This window comes from Scheffersomyces coipomensis (genome assembly GCF_036884675.1).
Source record: "Scheffersomyces coipomensis strain NRRL Y-17651 chromosome Unknown DFJ63scaffold_4, whole genome shotgun sequence".
In the NCBI taxonomy this organism is placed as follows: domain Eukaryota; kingdom Fungi; phylum Ascomycota; class Pichiomycetes; order Serinales; family Debaryomycetaceae; genus Scheffersomyces; species Scheffersomyces coipomensis.
Window position 1 is genome coordinate 1 of NW_027042895.1, and position 22034 is coordinate 22034.

Here is a 22034-nt window from a genome sequence, read left to right on the forward strand (position 1 = left end):
TGAAGTAACAGTTCCAGAAGAACCAACACTCACAACAACAACACCGGAATCAGTAGCAACATATCCATCAGATTCAGTAGTGGTGAAAGTAACACCATACGTGGTATCTGGATCACTTGATGTTGGGAATAATGAAGTTGAAGTAACAGTTCCAGAAGAACCAACACTCACAACAACAACACCGGAATCAGTAGCAACATATCCATCAAATTCAGTAGTGGTGAAAGTAAGACCATACGTGGTATCTGGATCACTTGATGTTGGGAATAATGAAGTTGAAGTATAGATATGGGTATTAGAATAACCTGTGACAATTACTATTCCAGAATCTGTAGCAACATATCCATTTGAATCAGTGGTAGTGAAAGTTGTAGTATAGGAAGTGAATGGGTCACTTGGAGTTGCGAATAAGGAGGTAGTGGTATACAAGGAGCCATGATTATTGGTAGTTTTTTCAACTATTCCACTATCAGTCTCGATAAAACCATCCGACTCAGTAGTAGTAAATGTAGTACTGTATAAAGTAATTGGGTTACTTGAAGAAGTACAGTAAGCCGAAAGAATTGTAGTTAAATTATAGAAATTACCACTTGTATCTGAAGTCACAATAATTTCTTCGACATCAGTACAAATTTGACCGTCAGAACTAGTTGCTATGGTAGTTGTATATTCAGTACCATTTATTCCTGGAATTGCTGGGAGAGTATAACACAAGGCACAATTAGATGGAACTCCTGGAGTAGGAGGTGGTCCACTATAAGTCACTGCGTTAAATGGCAAAATAACTAGGTCAGTAACGGCATCCCAATCAGTAGTTACTGAAAAGTCATTTGGATTATATCCAGTACCAATATCAAACTCTTGATTTGCAATCGTTGAATAAAGTGTCAATATACCTGTAGTTGCATCATATGAGTATGGTTGACTTATAACCACTCCCAAAATCGTAACGGCGGGATTTAAAGGAACATTTAAGGCAAGCATATTACCATTACCAAAACCGGAAACATTGATGACGTCACTTCCAATAAATGGAGAGCCAATAATGCTGGAATCGGAATCAGCTAAATAAAAAGTTTGCCCACTGAAGGATGCCAAAGGATTATCTATATAAATAGTGGAATTTGCTTGAGCAGTGATACAACCATTACCATTAATAGAAGATTGTTGTTCGTAAAGCTCATTATATAAACAAATCTGACCATTATTTGTGATACCGTCAAGCAAGTTTGTTCCTCCTAATGTGACCATACCACCATTATTTTGAGTTTGATAAAATACCATTAAACCATTATTAGTGACCACAGGACTGTTAATTGTAAAGGTACCGTAACCAATGGCACCATTCGAACCCATGTAAAAATCACCATCATTTACAAATGAAGAAAGGGTTGTGATAGTATAACTACTTGGAAGAAAAGAGTCAATAGAATTAAATGAAACGGTACCATTATTGTAGACACTACCGGAAGTAAGACTAACGACTAAACCAGCAAAGTTGGAGGTACTACTGACATAGAAACCACCACCATTTGCAACGTTAAGACTTCCAAGAATAGTGGTATCATAGTTATTGATTATAGACCAATAAACATTAGGATCTATATCAACGTCACCTAGACCGAGTTCAAATGTACCATATTGAATAGTATCATGAGTAATAGTTTGTGATAAAACTAAACTTAACTGTAGAACTAGCGTAAAAAGACGACTAAGTCCTTTCATTCTTTCTCTCATATTCGAATAAGATGATTGAATTGGTAAGGAAAGAAACTATAAGCCTTCTGTGAAGTTTATTTGCAGTAATATTAAATGTTATCCTTTTAGATTTGTTTGAAGTCATCAAGGATCTCTTATATATATTATATGATTAAAGTTGCTTGACATATTAATTATAGAACTGAAGTGAATTTCAACATGAATTTTGCAAATCAAGTAAAACCTTTTCTAAACCCTTTCACTGATAAGCATAATTTATTTTTTAAGCACCAAGGATACCTTGAAAATGAAATTTTGTTATAGTTGATACTGAGATTTCAGTAATGGAACCTTCTATGCTGAAAATAAAAATGGGTTGCATTGGGCGAAAACATACTTATAACACAAACTCAGAAAATAACAGAAGCCTGAATAACAAAATCACAAAAAAGTAATAAACCTATGGCTAGAGGCGAAACCATTCTATGTTTAAAGTTTGGAAGTAAGCATGTTGTTGAAGACCAAATTGGATCTATTTGAATGACGGGAATTAGGAGTCAATTCGATCGGTTTTTGATAACGCTAACTTGAAATTTAATACTTCGGCACAATGTTGAACGTTTAACATCTCATATGAGTATAGCATGTTAAGATGGCTGATTTTTAATATTAACTTAATACTTCCATTTAACCACTGTTTTGGTACATCTTTTTTTTTTGATATTCTAGAAGAGATAATAAATATTTTTTAGAAGCAGATTCTTGTTTTTAAGAAGCGCGGGCAAAATTACATTTGACAATTTTTGAGGCAAAAGTTTTTTGCAGTGGCTTGTGGGAAATAAAAATGAATATTTCTCTTAATTATTAGTAATAAATAAGCAATATTTCATAATTTCTTTTGTTCAAGTCAGTGAAGGAAAGTGACTTCGAATCCTATTCTTTCTTAAAAAGTTGTAGTCATGAAAATTGGTTATTTTGGATGTTTAATGTTCCAAAACAATTCCTGCGAAAACATTGTTAGCTGCCGAAGAGGGAAACAAAGTGAAACGACCCTTAAAAAACTAAAAGTAAGACAATCGCTAACTTTAATATATTATTTTTCCCATATAATTTGGGGAAGGCCAATACTTATCACAACTAAATTCTGTAATGTAGACTTTGGCTAAGATTTTAAGCTTTGCTTCGATGGACTTATGGTCCTCATACTTGATCTTGTTTAGATTTAAGATTATGGTAATGAGTTCAATTTCAAGTTGAAGTGAAGTTCTGCCAAATGAAAATAATGATTCCTATTACTATTGGTCAAGAAGTCACCGTAACAGGAATTAAATCGTTTTTACTTTGTTGCTAATTCTATTAGGTTTCATGCAGAGCAAATCTCAATATTAATTTACTTAATTTGTATAAAAAACAAATGCAGATACATATAACCTGTTTTAAAGATACTTCAATATTTAAAGTTTATTTAGGATGATCGCTATATTTAATGTGCGTCATAGGCTCTACAATGCAGGGTCCACAGTAAACAATCAAAAACAAAAACATGAAACTTATTCATTCCAAATTTAACCAGAAACAAAACTTCATCACCATCGTAAATATAGGTTACATTGTGCAATAAACGAGAAATATACGATTATCTTTCCAGATATCATAGTTTAAAATATAATGTGTTCACAAATAGTATCTTATGAACTTTTGTATACTTTGATTCCGATATGACAAACTCCTCTACGGTAAATTTAAAATACAACCAAGAAGTTGAAGGGCTTGCGCGGAATTGTTCTTCTTCAAAACTTATTTTACAAAGCTTTTCCTGCATCAAGGATGCAGTGCATAAAAACTGGTGCTCAATTGAGCCTCATTTCATTTTTTAACCATACTTTTGTCAAGGTTAAAGTTAAGAAGAACGGTCAATTAAATATGCTTTATTCTATCATTTTGTCAACAGAAGTCCAAGTTATGATTTAATGAGGTTATTATATGGAATACACGTGAAAGGAATACGCATCTCAAGATGAGGTAATGTTTACAACCAATAATCATTCATTCCTTTTTTTCCAAACCGTGGAGTAGATAGGATGCTCAAATTATTTAGCTACAAAAAAATTCTATTGCCGAAGAATACCAAACGCAAGATTATCAATCTCAAAAAAAGATTATAAAGAGCTTTTTGTTAAAATCAAATATTTGTAATTTGTTAACTTCGTTTCAAGATATTTTACTGTAATTTAAAAAATAATTCATCTCCTCACATGAATTTGTAAATAACTTCATTCTTCACAATTGAATAGGAATAAATCAGATTCTTGCTACAAATATCACAAAAGTTATGTTCTTCTACGTTAAATATTTTGTCCTTCTCGCCAAAAATATTTTTCGCACATCTTCTCTACAATGCGCAAAAAATACTTATAATTCAAAAATACAATTAGCTTTTAAATAAAAATAAAAACCCTAAACCATTATGGCAGGATTGAATACATTTTTCTGCACAATTCAATTCAATCTTCTGCTTTTCTAGTTTTCAGTAGATGAAACGATTAGCAATCACTTTAAGAACATCCCATTGGGTAAGGGATACAATGGTGAACATGTGTTTTTAGTTTTGTTCTTTTTTCCATAGGTCAAGTGCCCTTTATTAAGGAATGCAATCTAAAGTATTTGCACGCCCCGTCGTAGATGCGCATATCCATCTCGCAATCAAACTCACGCGACTTTATCAACAGAAAAATGATTTTTTAAGTCTTTAATTAGACTAATAAAAGAAAACAATACTAAATGCAACGATAAATGTAGATAAGTATGCCACATTATTGCTTGTGAATTGATGTATAGCTCAGTCATCTACAGAATATTTCACTATTTTTGAAGGTTGAAGAAAGGCTTCTAGATGCATGTAATGACAAAGGCTTTTGTGCAGTAGTCGGTGGCGTCGATACGCATTCAACGGCCCTTGTCGGAGTAGACTGGACATCGACGGAGGACTCAGTTTCCCCTCCAAACATCCACTGCAATACAAGTAGAGTGAAGTAATTGTTGTTGTATCTCCGTTAGAGTCCGTACTTTCCATAACTAATTAACATCTAAGTCCATTCTATTTTCCATTCTAACCATTATTTCCATTATTTCCATTATTATTCAAACAACTACAACATAATTACCGAGGTTTTTTTCTCTATATATTTAATCATATAGTTTTTCCCCATTTAGCATAATTAATTCGCTTTAATATACGAGGCAAAAAAAAACATAACAACCCAAGTGTCGGCAACAACTTCACCTAATGAATTGATACTTGTAGTACAATCACTACATAATAGCTTGTTTTGATAATTATTGTATAATATGTAGTACCCTCGTTTTCAATAGTAGCGCTCGTACCAAATATCAAATATCATATTCTATTTTCTTATATTTTTATATTCTCTACTATTTATTACTCTACAGGCTACAATTATCTGTCCTACCTCTGTTTAATTTTCCAATCAATCTATTTTTACATATTTTAAATCATATATTATTTTCAACTTCATATATTCTATTATTTTCATTTCATATATTCATTCTATCACTTTATTCTACTCTTCTATTATAGTAACATGCCTGTTATACTTATTCGTATTCTATTATAATTTAATTTCCTTATCAATATTATTCAATATTCAAATATTATTATTAATTATATCTTACTCTTTTAATTACCTATTACATTTTCTTATTTATTTCATTTATGTATTATCTTTAATTACTTATTCATTTACTTTCTTACTTATTTAATTATTATAATCTACTTCATATTAATATTTTTTAACTTATAACATTCAATTCCACTTTCATTTATTCACTTATATCTAATCTGTATCAATTTCTATCAATTCTAAAATCTTAATTATTCATTATATTCTCCTTCTATAAATATTGTCGCTTGTCGTTCCCTCTACGCGACATTTCAACTTGTCCTTTTCGTCCACCGCATCATATATTCTGGGCTATCTATATACACCTATTACATACTATCTACAATCACAATCACAATGCAATCGTCAATAATAAAGACCTATACATCTAATATCATCTAGTCCCTAATCATCTTGACAGTACGTACTACCACTTCAAACTAATGTCTGTCTCATTCAATCTTCCTGGGCTATCTTAAATTCCACATAATTACTCTCCATTTTCACTTTATCGTCATAACGTTAAAACTTCAATCAATCGTGCAATCATGTATCATATCATCACCGGTCACATATTGCTTTACTAGACATATATTTAAATCATTAATGATCTTTATCATTTTTACCAGTCTTATAATTCAATATTATTAAATATAATTATGATTCAAGTAAACTAAACTTAACATAATCATAATTCAATTGAATACCAAATAAATTGAATCCAAGACCTAATAACGTAATAAATTTCTTCATTCACTGGTTTCATCGATCAACAGTCGTAAATATCATCGACATTACTTTTGCTTTATTATTTTTGATTGCCTTCCACATTGACTTATCTTATTTACTAGAAATCTGATTACAAATCTACTGATTTATATCTTCTCAATAAATGATACCGATCTTGTTCAGATCATACATATTACTTCACATATTGCGTTACTAGACTTAATTGATGCTTGACATCTTTGTCATTTTCACCTAGGTTATATTTCAAGATTACTGAATCTTACTTACACTAATTCATACCATCATTGAATACAGAACTTAACATATGAATCAACTGTCTTTATTCACTGCTTTCCTGTATCAACGATAATAATTGTCTTCGAATTTTATTATGCTTTATTAATTATAATTTCCTTCGATATTAATTTATCTGATTTACCACCTACGGAACGTGATACTACTTAATCAAATAAATTAGATCAATATAATAAAAGATAAAGATAAAGGTTTTGATCATATCAATCATATCGATTAACATATTACATTATTTAATTCTTTATCATTCCTGTCCACCTTATATTTCAATATTCCTAAATTTATTAATTTAACAGAATCATAATTGAATTAAATGCCAGAATAGAATCCAAATCTAGAATCTTCTGTTTATATTCACAGGGCTGCTATAATAACAGATATACTTCAAAATTGATTTATCTTATCTAAAGATACACATTTAATATGATTCTTAATTCATGCTTGATATCTTTGGTTCGCCTGACTTATTTTCAATATTGCTAAATTGACGTAATCATATTCAATAAAATACCATCTAAATAAATTCATTTGAAAACTAGTATCCTGTATCTATTTACATTCACTCTACTATACCAACAGACATGATTGATTCGAACTCATTTTGCTGCTGGTACGGAGTTTTTTAATTTACTAGTAATGTGATTACCGAATATCATATTAATTAATCAACTGAATTAAATCAAGTTAATAAATGATCACTCATACAGATTCATATACTACATTGCTAGACTTATATTTGATTGATGCATGATATCTTTTCGCTGCTGTTGACCAGACTCAATATTATTAAACTTATCTTCAACTAAATACCAGTTAACTAAGTTTAATGCAGAACTTGCAACTTGCGACACAGGTTTCTTCTACCAGCATATTAGAAATAATAATTTTGCTGTCCTGCTTAAACAAATTTCAACTACGTTAGTATTTAGTCATATATTATTATTCTTGCATCAAAACAAAGCATAATCTCGATATATACCTGAATTTGCTACTTCCATTAATCAATTCTTGTTCCAAGTATGTCAGTATCAAGTTCACTGATCCAGTGGTGTCATGAATATATAAATCGGTTGAATTAAATAATGATCAATATTAATATCAACGAATGCCATTCATGCAATTTATTCTACTTAGAATATCATAGTATAGATGTAGATAGAATATTACTTAAGAAAAATTAATTTTGAATATATACAAAAGACTAAATAATTAATAATATTAGAGTAATACAAATAAGTTAATGTATCATATAAACTAAAGAACATTTGAATAAAACTAACATAAACATTAAACCTCTTTTGAAATATAGCGTTAAAGACGTTGATAAGATAAACCATTATCATAAGCAACTAACTAATTATGTTTGTTCATAAGAGAATACCTCAACAATCAACTCCCATTTAAAATTCAACACTTATGTAATATTGCTCTTGCTTAATAATTTGACATTAATAAATTTGCTGAAATAATCATAATACTTGATCCAAGTTGATATTAAAAAGAAAGCATAATTAATTGGAACACGTTTAATAGGTCCAAGAATTGAACTTCTTAACATGTTGACTACTTTTCAACCTGTTATATCTTCAACAAATGAATCCTGAAAAAATGAAATGTATTATCTTTTATTTAAACATATAATATAGTAACACATTTGATGTTGTCATTTTAATTGAAAGAACAACAAGATAACAAGATTAATTTCAAGTAGTATTGTGAATATCTAAACTTTTACTTTTGGTATCAATCTTGAGGTTTATCTTAACTTTATGAAAGCTACTCTCTTCTAGCTAACTCAGTCAAATGATTCAATTAATTCAGGAATAATATAAATTCCTATACATGAGTATAATTTATTCAATAATTAATAATCTGGATTTAAACAAAAATTCTTGAAAAAGATAAACTAATATAAAATAACATCATCTTCTCTGGTATTATCACAGGGAATAGTTCTTAGTATAACATTCATTAATGAAAGAAAGAAAGATTCAACAGACAATTTTAATGCTTTTCAACATTATCTATCAGGTGATTTATGAAGTATAAATTTTAGAATTTGATGAATCAAATGTGTCGGATGACTTAAGATGAATCAATGATGGACTTATTCAAACAAGTTATAACGATACTGTTTAAAATTTGATGTGATTGATGTGATCTATAGTTGTATAATTATTTGTTGATTAGTTTATCTTAATTTTAATTTGTTTTCATTTTCATAATGGGCCATCACGCACGACTTTCTGATTTTGATTTTGGTATAATTGAAACCTAATACACCATATAGTTCAACCACAACAAATGGACAACTCAAAGATACATAAATCTATCCTATAAAACAATATAAATATATTTGTCTATCAAAATATAGATTCCCTAACAATTCGCAAATTGTATACGTTTATTATTTTTAAATATCCAAATACCCATATCAAACCATATTTTAACCTATCCCTAAAATTCTTCAAATGACTCGATTTGATATAATACACATCCTGCTCTATTAACTTACTAATTTCAGCTATTATTTTGAAATTTGCCATCCCGAAATGACATCCCGATTAGAAAATATATTTTTTGCCATCCCATTTTTCCGTTCCAAATCGGTGGCCAAAGAAGAATCTAGTTAGTAGTCTGTGTATGTTTGCCAATAAGTTCATAAGAAATCTACTAACCTTCTACCATCTGATCACACCTAGTAACTGCCCTGCTCTTCGTCTGATGGGAAATGTCGTCTAAAAATTGTTCCACCGTCGAGACATTGTTGCAGCCAATAACATTTCTATTGAACAACTGGCGTACCACATATATTGCCTCGGGATACTCTGCTCTGACATAGCTCATTATCATATAAGATATTTCAACACCTTTTGAAGTGATTTTATCTACAAAAGTACAATTCTTTCGAAAAAAACGTTCATATATATCTGTCTAATCTATTCATTGCAAACCACTCTTTCTGCCTTGGAAGAAAGTTCCTTTAACTCATCGTTGCTTGGAATGCTCAAGTTTTTCAACCATTCCTCCTTTTCAAAGGGAATAGACTTCAGCTGAGCATATATGGCACTGGCAAGCTTGGTGCTAGAACCGGCAGCAACTGATGCCCTCAATTGGGGTACAATTACTTTCGATGACATGAAATTGGTGTTTGGATCTGGCTCAGTAACTCTTGCTTTTCTAGATCCCAACAAGTTTACTATTAAACTAGTATCCTCGTTAGTCGTCACTTCTCCTAAAACAGGGGATCCGCTCTGTTCAGTAGTCTTGATACCCTTGGCGATCATCGAAGGTACTGCGAAACCTCCTTCAAGTGAGTCTACATCATATGGAGTCTTGTTTTCAATATGGTGGACTCTTATGTGGTATTTGCCCTTCTGTAAAATCCACGTTTTGACATCAATTCCAGTTACTGGGGTCCACTCAGAATATAATCCACCATCGAATATCCAAGACTTATTGTTCTGTCTGACGTAGAAATCACGACCTGAAAAACTGAAACCAATCATATTATCAAGAGTAGCAAAGTCAAATCCTCTTGCATTGTTTTCAACACTGAAACCGTACCTAGTACTATAAGCAAACTTGTTGTATTTTTCAGCTTGATTTCTTAAGTTGAAAGTTTTATATGGCCCACTAATTAATGCTACTGTGTTTAACTTGTTATGTGAAAAGAGGATACCAGGAATTTTCATCTGAGTATCTTCTAACACCAACGGTTCTTCTTTTGACGTCCAAAATGGATGGTTGTCTGGGATCATTAAAGCAGTAAATGCTTTAAATGCCCAATATGGTGATTGAGGTGAATTGTAGGATTCAGACAAGAACTGATTAGGATATGCATACCCTACTGAAAGAATGTTTGTTCTAAATCTCGAGATTGGTTTCTTAGACCACCACCTTAAGTTTCTTAAGTATACTCCCTTCATAACTCCCCAAGGAATAGCTGGCTGTTCACCCTCTTCTAATGCAAATGCCAAGGCACCCCAAAAAGCAATGATAGCATACCTGTATGTCATTGATCTACCATACGGAAGGGCTCCACCATCATCTGCAAAAAAATGAAGGTATTGCTTGGCGAATTGAACAGCTCTATCTTTCAACCTTTTACACCTTTCTGGTTCTCTATCTTTTCTTACTTTAGAATAAATCAATCCAAATAAATGCAATGCATAGGGGTTGTAATAATCGACACTTGCTATATCACCATCACCATACCAACCATCCCTTATGTACATAGTATCTACTTCATCCAAATAATCGTGTGTCATTTGGTGATCAAACTTGACTCCAATTTTATCCAATCCCAAATCAATCATGACTCTGAAAAACTTCCAGTTACAACGACGAAAGTGACGGCTCCTGGCCGTGAGAAGGTATTCACTAAGATTTTTCTTAGCTTCTTTCAGCAATGGTTCCCAAACATGCTCTGGTACAAATGCTAAGGCGTATCCAACACCAGCCAATTCAACCAATTTTTGGTCGCAATCTTCGATATCTCCCCAATATTCTTCATGATTGTGGTCTGTACCATTAGTCAACCCTTTTCTAAATAACTCCCAATGTTTGAAGTCTCCACCACCCGCAGCAAATGGGACGGCTCCCAACAATGCTCTTGCAAACCCTTCGAAGTGAGCTGCTGTGGTTGGAAAATGTCCACCACTCTCCTCCAAGTTCACACCAGCACAACCTTCTGAAAATGCTGGAACCAATGGTTCGAAGGTGTCCACGAAAGCGCGTCTAACATCATCTTTCGTTTCGAATAAGTTTCTTGAACATGGATTAAAATTGTCTAGGTTGCTGGTCATTTTCAATTGTGTTTATTTTGTATCGACCCAAAGAAAATACCATCCATCTCCATTATACGGACCCCTTCTTGTATATATACGTTTCTATTAATGGCCAAGCTTATACCCCACCCCCACTGCCTGTTATTGACAGGAAGGTATTACCTTGAAGGATCGGTGACCAGTCCGTGATCAAAATGCTTAGAAATGTGTCAAATTGTCTCCCCCACAGAATTTTTAAATACTTTTAGTTAACTTTCAGGGAGTAATAGCCCTAAGTACTTAGTTTAGCCACCCCACCGGTTCGTCTTGCGTCAATTTCCAGAAGGTCTTAACTAGGTCAACATGCAAATGCCGGGCCATCATATAATAATCCTGAATACTTTGCTAAAAAGCATCCTACCCCACAAAATTCTCGACGTGCCTAAAAATGGTGTCCAGAGAGGTTGTTCAACATCAAATAGATACCTTTTCCGCTACGGGGGTACCCCTCATGCAAGATGCGCACCTAAATAGAGGGAGCTCTTCAAATATTTTAAAAATGCACCTTCATTTATTTTTTTACCCCGTAATAAGTAATGAACAAAAGTGGTGGGGTGTATGGGGTTAATGAAACAAATAGCATTCTCCGCAGACAGATTGGAAGATTTACATGTTTCTTCGCAGCAAGAGATGTGTACGGATGATTTGCTCCCACTATGTTCGTAAACACGATCTTTTTGAATAAGATCAAACGGCTACACTGACAAGAATCGGATTGTCGCAGCCAAAACCTTATATGTGGATTAATTTCGCTGCCATGTCGAAAAGTTTTGAATATTGTTTTTAATTATCAAACATGTTTCGTACAAGGGATAATAAAGAAAATAACATTATTACTGTTACTTCCAAGGACAATGAGAATGGATCTCTTGGCCAGGAAGAACACAGAGAGTTGACTTTGGAAGACGTCACTCCAAAGTTAACAAAGTTTTGGTTTCGGTATCCTCATTTGTTAAAATTAAATACATTCTTAGGATGTGCTCTTCTTGGCCAAGTTACCTTGGGCTACGATGGTAGTATGATGGGTAACTTACAAACCTTACCAAGTTGGTCAAAATATTTTAATAACCCTCATGGTAAGGTGTTGAGTACAATGACAAACGGTATAACCATCGGTGCTATGGCTGCTACCCCCGTTGTTAACTGCAAGTGGTGATCGTTTCAAAAGAAAACACGTCCTTGCAGCCGCTATTTGTATTACTATTATTGGTGCTGCTTTGCAAGCCGCTTCAGTTAGTTTTGGTATGTTCCTTGCATCTCGTATCATCCTTGGTTTTGGCTCTGCTGGAATGCAAGTCTCTGCTGCTCCGTTATTAGCCGAAGCTTCGTACCCATCACAGAGACCTATAATGACTAGTATGTTGCAGGCAACATTTCCAGTCGGTTCTTTTATGGCAGCAATTTTAACTTGGGGTCCTTACCAATCAGATATGAAATACAACAACTGGTCTTGGCGTTTACCTTCTTTACTTCAAGCTTTTGTCCCTTTAATTCAATTAGTTTTGGTTTTCTTCTGTCCAGAGTCACCTAGATGGCTCATTGCTCACGGAAAGGAAGAAGAAGCTTTCGAAATATTGACTCATTATCACGCAGCTGGTGATAGGGACAGTGAGCTTGTAAGATTTGAAATGGCTGAAATCAGTGCAGCTATTGCCAAAGAAAGAATTGGAAGGCGTGTTTCTTGGGCAACTTGGTTCTCTTCCAAGGCAAATATGCATAGGTTATTTATCACCCTTGCGTTGCCATCTATTCTTCAATTATGTGGGTCTTCACTTATTGCTTACTACTTCTCGATTGTTCTTCAAGATATTGGCATTACAGACGCAAGTGACAAATTGAAAATTAACATTGGTTTAACACTTTTTGGTGGAGTTTGTGCTCTTTTATTTGCCGTCTACACTGCTGCAATGAGACGTAAAGTCTTGATGTTAGGAAGCCTTGGAGCAATGTGTGTAACATTCATTATTTGGATTGTATTAGCCGACATAAATGAAAAAACCCACTTCAAGAACAAGTCCTTGGGTAGAGGAATTATTGCTCTCCTTTACTTCGATATGGGGTTTTATCATGCATTTTCTCCAATTGGAAACACCTATGTTATGGAGATTGTTCCTTATACATTACGAGGAAAAGCTTCAATTTTGTATTCCTTGGCCAGTCAAGTTTGGATTTTTTACAATAACTACGTCAACAATCTTGGAATGGATTCCATTTCATGGAGATATTACATTGTTTACTGCGTTTTATTATTTACGCATATGATCGTTATCTATTTCTACTTCCCGGAGACTAAAGGATTGGGATTGGAAGAAGTTGCAAAAGTTTTTGGGGAAGATATTTCTGACTTGATGTTGGAAGCTCAACATGCTATTGAAGAACCAGTTCATACTAAAAAGTTAGATGTTGAACATGTTGAAGATGTTTCTCCTGAGAAGTCAGAAACATGAAAATTTTAATTTGTTTAGTTTTGTTTAGCAGGTTTATCAATCAGAGCCTTTTGGATGTCTGTGACTCAAAGTCTCTGTTCGAAGAACCATAGCATATGTTGTTTATGAATGAAAAGAAAATAATTCGATTATATTTGATTATCTTATTTTTGTAGTCCACTTCAATCACTGTAAGTTCCACCAAGAAGTGTTACAAGCCTACTCGGAAGAGAAAGGTGCGGGAGGACTAGCTCTTTTATTGGGTTATGTTTTCTACACATACATCTGTACGTGTTCTGTTAAATAAATTTTAGAGAAGCTTGACAAAGACTATTCATTTCACGAAGAGCATTGAACAACATAATTCCAAGTGCCACCACAACTCCATAACTATTCGTACCCCATCATAAAGCAGTGTCAGGTATACTGTGGCATGCAAAACATTCGGCCACCTTCAATAGAAAAGCGCTGGTACTGTATACCATAGTTGCTCAATATGCATTGATAGTAACCCCACGAATTCCGTACAATTATCCCCCTCCCCCACCCCCACCAAAATTGATTTTTGATCTGAACTCTACAAACATATAAGAAACCTAGAGTCCACTAGTAGATGAGAATTTATGAATTTGTTTGAAGACAGCAAAGAATTCACATATAGACGATTCTAATTCAATTCACATCCTGCAATGGCTACTCCCCACAAGTATGTTACTAAATATTCTTGAAATATCTCGGACATCGTAACTAACGACTCTATTTAGATCTTCAAAAGTTTTCAAGCTCAACAATGGTGAAACCATTCCTGCTTTAGGGCTTGGAACTTGGCAGGCACTGGCTGACGACGTTTACAAAGCTGTTTTAGTAGCCCTTGAGGCCGGTTACAGACACATTGATTCTGCTCTTGCCTACGGCAATGAGGAACCTGTTGGTCGCGCCATTAGAGATTCAGGAATTCCTAGAAAAGAGATATTTGTTACAACCAAATTGGCCCCTATTGACGCTCTTGACCCTGCTGGTTCCTTAGACCGATCCTTAAAAAACCTTGGTTTAGATTATGTTGACTTATATTTGATGCACTGGCCAGTTTGCTTGAACAAGGCAAATAAGAGTCACCCTGGTATTCCTTTATTGCCTAATGGGAAGCGTGATATCGTGTTTGATCGCGAATTCACCGAGACCTATGCAGACATGCAACGTTTGGTTGAAACCGGTAAGACAAAGTCAATTGGTGTTTCCAACTTCTCCATTAAAAACTTAAAAAAATTACTTGCTTCTCCTGAATTTAAGATTGTACCTGCAACTAACCAAGTTGAAATCCATCCATATTTGCCACAAACTGACCTTCTTGAATTCTCTAAGAAGCATAATATTTTGTTGCAAGCATTCAGTCCATTGGGTTCTTCCAACTCGCCATTATTGAAGGATGAGACAATTAGAAAGATTGCTGAGAAGAATAAAGTTTCAGCCGCTACAATTTTGATCTCTTGGGCAATCTGGAGAGGTACTGTTGTCTTACCTAAATCCACCACTGCGTTAAGAATTGAAAGTAACTTCAACGTGATCGATTTATCAGAAGAAGACGGTCAAGAATTGGAAAATCTCCATAAGGTGACAGGAGTCAAGAGATTCGTCAGTCCTAACTGGGACCCAATTGACGTGTATGGCGAAGAGTAAGTACGACTAGTCTCAATATCGTAGTTATCTCTACATACCTAAATTTAACAATAGACATCAATTGATATTACTGCTAGCCCGTGTAATCAGAAACCCTGTTCCCTACTGCAGGATGCGATAGCGCAAATCAACCATCATGTACTTTCGGAGTTTTCCTAACTATTCCGGAGTAATTATCCCAAACACCAAAAAATGGTGGGGTCCTGTACGCTAGAATAATTATTTACTATTTACGTCAAGGGGTGCAATGATTAGGGAGGGGTACAGGCTTAACCTAACCTTCACACCGCACCAGCCAAGGTGCGGGCCAGCACACAATTGATTTCATCCATAAAAAGGACCAACATTTAAAAAAATAAGGTAAAACCTTGCTGCTCCGGGGATAAATTATTCTCTGACCCCGCGGCTACCGTGACTGCGAGTTGGATCATTATTACCGCTTGGACCTTATCGCATATATGTCTCCTTTGGTAATAGTCCTCTATAAAATGTCGTCTCCACTCTTCAACTAGCAACGTTGTCCAACACTTCTGAAGGCAGTACGGCAATGACCGAAATCGACATTCCAATATTTTCCCCAGAAGAATGAGCTGTCAGAAAGTCATCTCGTTGTTTCGAGAACCTGGGAGACTAATGGAGCAAGATGAAGGTTGGAGAGAGATATGTGTGTGACGTGCCAGATTGTGGAAAGTCATTCTCGAGATCTGATCATCTATCTCGGCACAAGTTTAACCATGAACCTCGCTCAATCCACACATGTTCATGTGCCGGTTGTAACAAGCTGTTTGTCAGAAAAGACGTCAAGGAAAAGCACGAATACTATCATAGGAAAAAGATCAAGAAACAGAAACTAAAGTCAGCGAAGAAGCAGAAAATAGTAAAGATATTGTCAGCAAAAAGTCCTACTGATCCAGCTAATGGAATCGGGGAACTCGTTGGAAATGATGCAAGTGGAATGAAAAACACAGGCAAAATAATGGAAGTGGAGAATTTGAGTGCTCAGAATGTTGAACATTTAAGGTATCCAACAGCCCAACAACACCGAATGGAAGAAAGTCAAAATACACACCATCGTACTGGTAACAGCATGAATGCAAGTAGTAACACGAATAACGATATAATAGCTCATTTTACTGTTGCAGATCAGTACTTTTCCAATTTAAATCAAGAAAATTATAGTGCAAGTGAAATCTCTTCAAATTCTACCCGTTCAAATTCAATAGTTGAGTATAATAGCCAACCAATAGCATCAGAGAACTCTCTTTTGCCGACTGACTTGACACAGTGGCTCTTCAATGATATTGATTTTTTGAACCAAAAAAATGTACTGAGTCCTTCTGGTACTTCTTTGAGCGGAGGAACGAATGCTAACCAATTGTTAGAAGGGGCATTTTGCATATCTCCAAACTTTCCCCAATACAGTACTCAAACTTTCAGCGGTACTGTCTTGATCCAGAAATTGTGTGAGTATATTCCAAATTTGCATGAATTACTCTTTGGTGTAGAACAGCTACGTCTATGTTTGGATGTATACTGGGCGGCATATCACGTTCAGTTTCCAATACTACATAGACCCTCTTTTAGTGCAGATGATGTTCATCCTTTTTTGCTATTGAGTATGATTATGATGGGAGCTGGTCTAATGGATGTCAATGATCCTCCTTCAGTGGCGATCTTGCCGCTTTCTCAGAGGTTAGCAGATTGTATTGCTGTGCCTTTGAGATGGCTCATATCCTCTTCGGAAGAGTTTGGGCTGCCTACTAAGGCATGGATGATCCAAAGCTTAATCGTATTAGAATCCTACGAAATATTGTTCTCAAGTAGGAAATTGCACGAAAGAGCCTACTTACATCATGGACTTAAGATACAACTACTTAGGAGAAGTGCATTGTTAGGAGGTGATCCTTTAAATAGAACTAGTGATGACACGAACTTGACAGAAGAGAAAGATATTTGGAAAAAGTGGATTGAAATTGAATCTTTAAAGAGAGCTGCACTTGTCTCTTTCTATTTGGATACTGTACATGCAACTATCTTCGGTCACGAAATTGTATTATTTGCCCATCAGATTAAATTGCTGATGCCTTGTGATGATATGCTATGGGAAATGTCAGTCATAGATAAGAACAATTTGCCTCCACAAACCGAGACCCCAAGATTCATTGTTGCATTGACCAAGTTACTTCACCAGGAACAATCAGAAGCGAGTTCGCTAAGTAAGAAATTGCTTTTGGCAGGATTGTTGACCATAAAGTTTCAAATGGAACAAAAAGACCTTCAAATGACTTTTTTAGATTGGAAATCAGTAAAAGAGTCCTGGAAATCCACAATCTATAAGGCCATAGATGTATGGAGGGATGCTGTGTGTCATGGTGACTGTTGCGATACTAGAAATGCTTTCTATTTGCCTCTGACTGGCGAACCGTCAAATTTTGTTCGAGCAGAGCTATCATTGAGTGATACGAAATGTAAGTTCCCCATTTACCATCTATGTCAAGCTTTTATGAGGGTAAAGCAGTACGACATGATAATATATGCTGGTACCCCAAGAAGAATGAGTGTTAAGACTACTGAGAGAGATTACAAAGTAGTAGAGGGAAGAATTAAGGAATGGTCCAATTCAACTAATGGAAAGATTTCTGTACTTCATTGTTATATTTTGCTAAACGAGATAATGTTCAATGGTGGTGTTGAATCAGTTTATGAACCAGACTGTGATTCCGTTCTTCACAGGCCCAATATTGTGGCTTCAGCATTATTTGTGGTTTGGGTTTACAACTATTCTTTACATGGGCCCGAGTCTTTAAGTCACAAATTCTCTTTACAAAATGAAATCAGGGAAAGAGAAGGGGGTTACAGCTACATCAATAGAATATACCATTCATTGGTAAAGCACACAGGTGAGAAAACATTAAATTATAAAGGTCTTGAGAAGTATTCGAAAATAATTGATGATATTCCGAATAAGCACTATTTGGTTGGGTTGTTGAAATTGTTCAGGAACAAGTACATTCGTTGCCGGTCAGAGATCTGCCGGGAGTATGCTGAACTACTCCAGAATTGTATTTTGCGTAGCATGGGAAAAGAAAGGGAACCTTTCACTTAAAATTATGTATTTGTATATTGTAAATAGAAGATATATGACAAACAGCGTCTTGAAGATTAAACGAAAACCGTAGGCTAAATCCTTGACACGATTACGGTGACTTTAATCGACAACAAAGAATCCAATACTATGTAAGACTACTACCAAATTAAATTAAATCTCCGGGGACCACCCTCAGGCATAACTCTTTGTCCATAATAAAATTTGGTTGCAGCAATTTTTTTGCAATTACGGATTCCCCACTTTGCTGTGTGCTAATATATAATACCCAAATTAAGCCCTATTTCGCTACTCCTGAGCCCTTCCACAGCAAATTGTATTATCTACTATTTCAGTGGGTGGTCCACCCGTTCGAGAAAACTTGTGGGGTCTGATTATTAGTGGTGGGGTGAAAAATGGTGGGGGACGAGATTCTTTATGGGGAAGCGACATTTCTTTTTACCCCCAGTTCTAAGACAATAGCCCCCCTCCCCCACACCTTTGATACGGAAATGGTGTGTTGGTATCGGAGTTCTATGTAGATTTGCGGTCAAGATGATTTATATATATTTGTATATCGCTGTGAGTTATGATCTGGAAAAGGTATCTTCTTCTGGTACAAGATAACCGTGTAAACGTACAATATGACATTCAACAATAGTTTAGTAATTCCTAATGGAATCTTCACCCCAATTCCTACTTACTTCAAAGATGACGGAGACTACACGTTAGATTTAGAGACACAAGTCAAGCATGCTAAGATGTTGTACAAAGCAGGTATAAATGGGCTTGTAGTCTCTGGATCTATGGGAGAAGCTGCCAACATTACCATGCAAGAAAGATGCTCTGCTTTAAAGGCAATCAGAGAAGCTGTCCCAGATACTAATTTCAAGCTTATTGCTGGAATCCCTCCATCCAGTTATAGAGACATCATCGAAGAATCAAAACTTGCCAGCGACGTGGGTGCTAACTTCATCATTGTATTGGTTCCAGGTTACTTTGGCTCAAAGTTAGTGTCTCAACAAGGTATTATTGATTACTTCAAGCTTGTTGCAGATGGAAGCAGCTTACCTATAATGATTTACAACTACCCAGGGGTTGTCAATGGTGTGGATATTGAAGTTAGTACTTTTGAAGAGCTTTCAAAGCACCCATTTATTTCTGGAGTGAAGCTAACTCATTTCAACTTAGATACATACATATTATTGGGGAAAAACCCAGTATTGAAAGCAAACCACTTCACGTCCTTTACTGGATTAGGACAGGTTCTTGTTCCAGCTCTCTCGGTGAATATTAAAGGTGCCATTGATGGTTTATCTGGAATTTTCCCAAAGACTATGTTGAAGCTTTTGAAATTATATGAGGACGGTAAGTATGATCAAGCCGCAGATTTGCAGTATCTCGTTACAAGAGCAAACATGATGATTGGTGAGTTTAACGTTTATGGTGTTAAATATGCGCTTAAACAAATCTACGACTTTGGAGACTGTATCACAGGTAGACCTCCATTGAGCACCCATATCGACGTAGGTAAATACAAGAAATATCAAAATGATATTGATGCCTTAATTAGATATGAGAGCTCTTTATAAATCTGATTAAGAATAAATGTTTGCAAGGAAAATGTTGTCTGTAGAATAGATTAACTATGTCTTACGATCAATGATACAAACACCTACGCCTACTCTTATGGTACGCTCATCTGTATTCCCAGAAAGTAATAATACATTGATATATACAGTAATTTAAAATACATCTTAAGCCAGTAGCCTTCCTTAGTGAACTCAAGCATTAGCTACAGAGATAAACTGAATCAGACGACCCTTGATTCCATATCGATCGTAAAAATCATTTATGTTTGGAAAGGCGCCTTCAGCAGTAATCGGTAGTCACCATTATATGTAACTGAATTCTTCAAGTTTATCGTTTGTCATCTGAACATGCAATCCCTCTCTTATTGCTTGATTTTCCAACGCAGCAACGGAGCTCTCCAACTTTAACTTTGCCATCTGTAACTGGCTTGTTTCCTTATTAACAGTTGTCAATTCGTTATACCTACTCTCAAGAGTGTCTTGTGTACTCTCTTTGCCAATTGCCATTATTTCTATCCATGGATTATTAAACAGCTTGATAGGTTTACCACCATTTACATTTGGGCAATTAATCCATAAAGATAGTTGTTTCAAGTATAATAGCAGCAAATTCACTAATCTAAGCGATCTTATCGACATCTACATTGTTTGAATAAAAAATATTCAAATGATGATCAATGTTAATACCATATTATAACATCATACTATTGGCACACAAGCAATTTATTCCATTGACAACTATCATAGTATAGATGTAGATAAAATGTTAGGTAAGACAAATCCCATTTTGAAATATATATAAGATTAAATAATTAATATGAATAATAATAATGAACGATGGAGAACTTAGTAGTGTATATTTTGAACTGCTCTATGATTCACATGGTGTAACAACTAAAATTATTGAACCAGTCAAACTATCTTCCTCTTCACTACAATTAATGATTTGTAAGCGATAGATGACTTAGAACTCTCAAATGGAGATGTTAATTTGAAAAACCAATAAAAATATAAAAATAACTCTAAAACTTATAAAATAGTTAAATTTAGAAAATTATTGTATGATTTAATCAGATTAGATTAAAACTCCTCTGAAGTCTTTCTTATGTTACGGTTTCACTTCTCTTCAATGAATCAGTGCCACGATTTTAGAAAGATCAATATTTATTCATAAGTGTATTAAACTAATTTAAATAGTAAATTATAGATGACCGTTTATTAAACAAATGTCATATTCGGATGGAAAATTCATGGCATTGTTGTTTGTTTTTCTGTTAATTTTAACAGAGACCATTGAAGTTTAAGATTTCTTTAACCTGTTAGATCATATTTGATAAATATTAATTTAGAAACTTAGTTGAAGTGCTATTATTTGGTGAAAAGACTCAATTTTCAAAGGACTTTTGTTATTGCAAGCAAAGAATCGGGTATTAAGATATTGCCTTCTTTCATAAATGCAGATATATATATTTGCTCAAGGCAATTATACGGATTAGCCAAAGATGGTGAAGCCCAAAGATATTTTTGAAATTGACTAAAAATAGAGTTCCATGGGTGGGTTGCATAGCAGGAACTTGGATTGTTGGGTTTTCTGAATACAAAGGTAGGAGCTGCTGCCGCATTTAGTTATATATCCAACACTGTGTCAATTTTTGGTATCATCAATTGGATTTACATACTTATTGCATATATTGGATATCAGAGGGCTATAATAGATCGGAAAGTTCCGCATGATAAATACCTTTCCGAATGTGGCTTCAACCCTACATTTCCTATATTGCACTCGCATTAATCATTGTGATTGATATCTTCAATGGTTACAGTGCATTCATTAACTCGTTTAAATAGAGAACTTTCATCACAAGTTATATAGTTATCTTGGTTAATGTTATTATGATTATTGGACAAAATCTATGGTATAGAACAAAATCAGTTAACCCTAATGAAGTGGATTTAAGAAACACTTAAGGTAACTAGATATATAATAATTTAACTTCTTTCGA

General features: G+C 34.6%; 6 protein-coding genes across 6 annotated transcripts; 4 read left to right on the forward strand and 2 right to left on the reverse strand. All coding sequences in view use genetic code 12, as the record gives it.

The window, feature by feature from the left end:
- Positions 1–9: 9 nt before the first annotated feature.
- DFJ63DRAFT_341708 (Hyphally regulated cell wall protein N-terminal-domain-containing protein) lies at positions 10–1737 on the reverse strand (the record flags this gene model as incomplete). Its single annotated transcript, XM_064908732.1, has 1 exon — positions 10–1737. A coding segment is annotated over one exon (1728 nt), but the record flags the coding sequence as incomplete, so codon positions are not given.
- A 7624-nt stretch (positions 1738–9361) lies between these two features.
- On the reverse strand, positions 9362–11230 carry DFJ63DRAFT_335372 (DUF2264 domain-containing protein; the record flags this gene model as incomplete). The annotated part of the gene is made up of 1 exon (XM_064908204.1): positions 9362–11230. The coding sequence occupies one exon, from the start codon at positions 11228–11230 to the stop codon at positions 9362–9364; it is 1869 nt and encodes a 622-aa protein (XP_064761359.1).
- Positions 11231–12047: 817 nt separating this feature from the next.
- On the forward strand, positions 12048–13698 carry DFJ63DRAFT_322749 (hexose transporter; the record flags this gene model as incomplete). The annotated part of the gene is made up of 2 exons (XM_064907458.1): positions 12048–12366; positions 12437–13698. 2 exons carry the CDS (start codon positions 12048–12050, stop codon positions 13696–13698), a joined length of 1581 nt encoding a protein of 526 aa, XP_064761360.1.
- A 242-nt stretch (positions 13699–13940) lies between these two features.
- Positions 13941–15676, forward strand: DFJ63DRAFT_141632 (aldo/keto reductase). Its single transcript, XM_064903468.1, has 2 exons — positions 13941–14383; positions 14442–15676. The coding sequence occupies exons 1-2, from the start codon at positions 14367–14369 to the stop codon at positions 15352–15354; spliced, it is 930 nt and encodes a 309-aa protein (XP_064761361.1). The 5' UTR covers positions 13941–14366; the 3' UTR covers positions 15355–15676.
- Positions 15677–15997: 321 nt separating this feature from the next.
- DFJ63DRAFT_288013 (zf-C2H2 zinc finger, C2H2 type) lies at positions 15998–18460 on the forward strand (the record flags this gene model as incomplete). Its single annotated transcript, XM_064905112.1, has 2 exons — positions 15998–16562; positions 16608–18460. The coding sequence occupies 2 exons, from the start codon at positions 15998–16000 to the stop codon at positions 18458–18460; spliced, it is 2418 nt and encodes an 805-aa protein (XP_064761362.1).
- A 311-nt stretch (positions 18461–18771) lies between these two features.
- Positions 18772–20182, forward strand: DFJ63DRAFT_139562 (dihydrodipicolinate synthase family protein). Its single transcript, XM_064903461.1, has one exon. The coding sequence runs from the start codon at positions 19084–19086 to the stop codon at positions 20029–20031; it is 948 nt and encodes a 315-aa protein (XP_064761363.1). The 5' UTR covers positions 18772–19083; the 3' UTR covers positions 20032–20182.
- The last annotated feature ends 1852 nt before the right edge of the window (positions 20183–22034 follow it).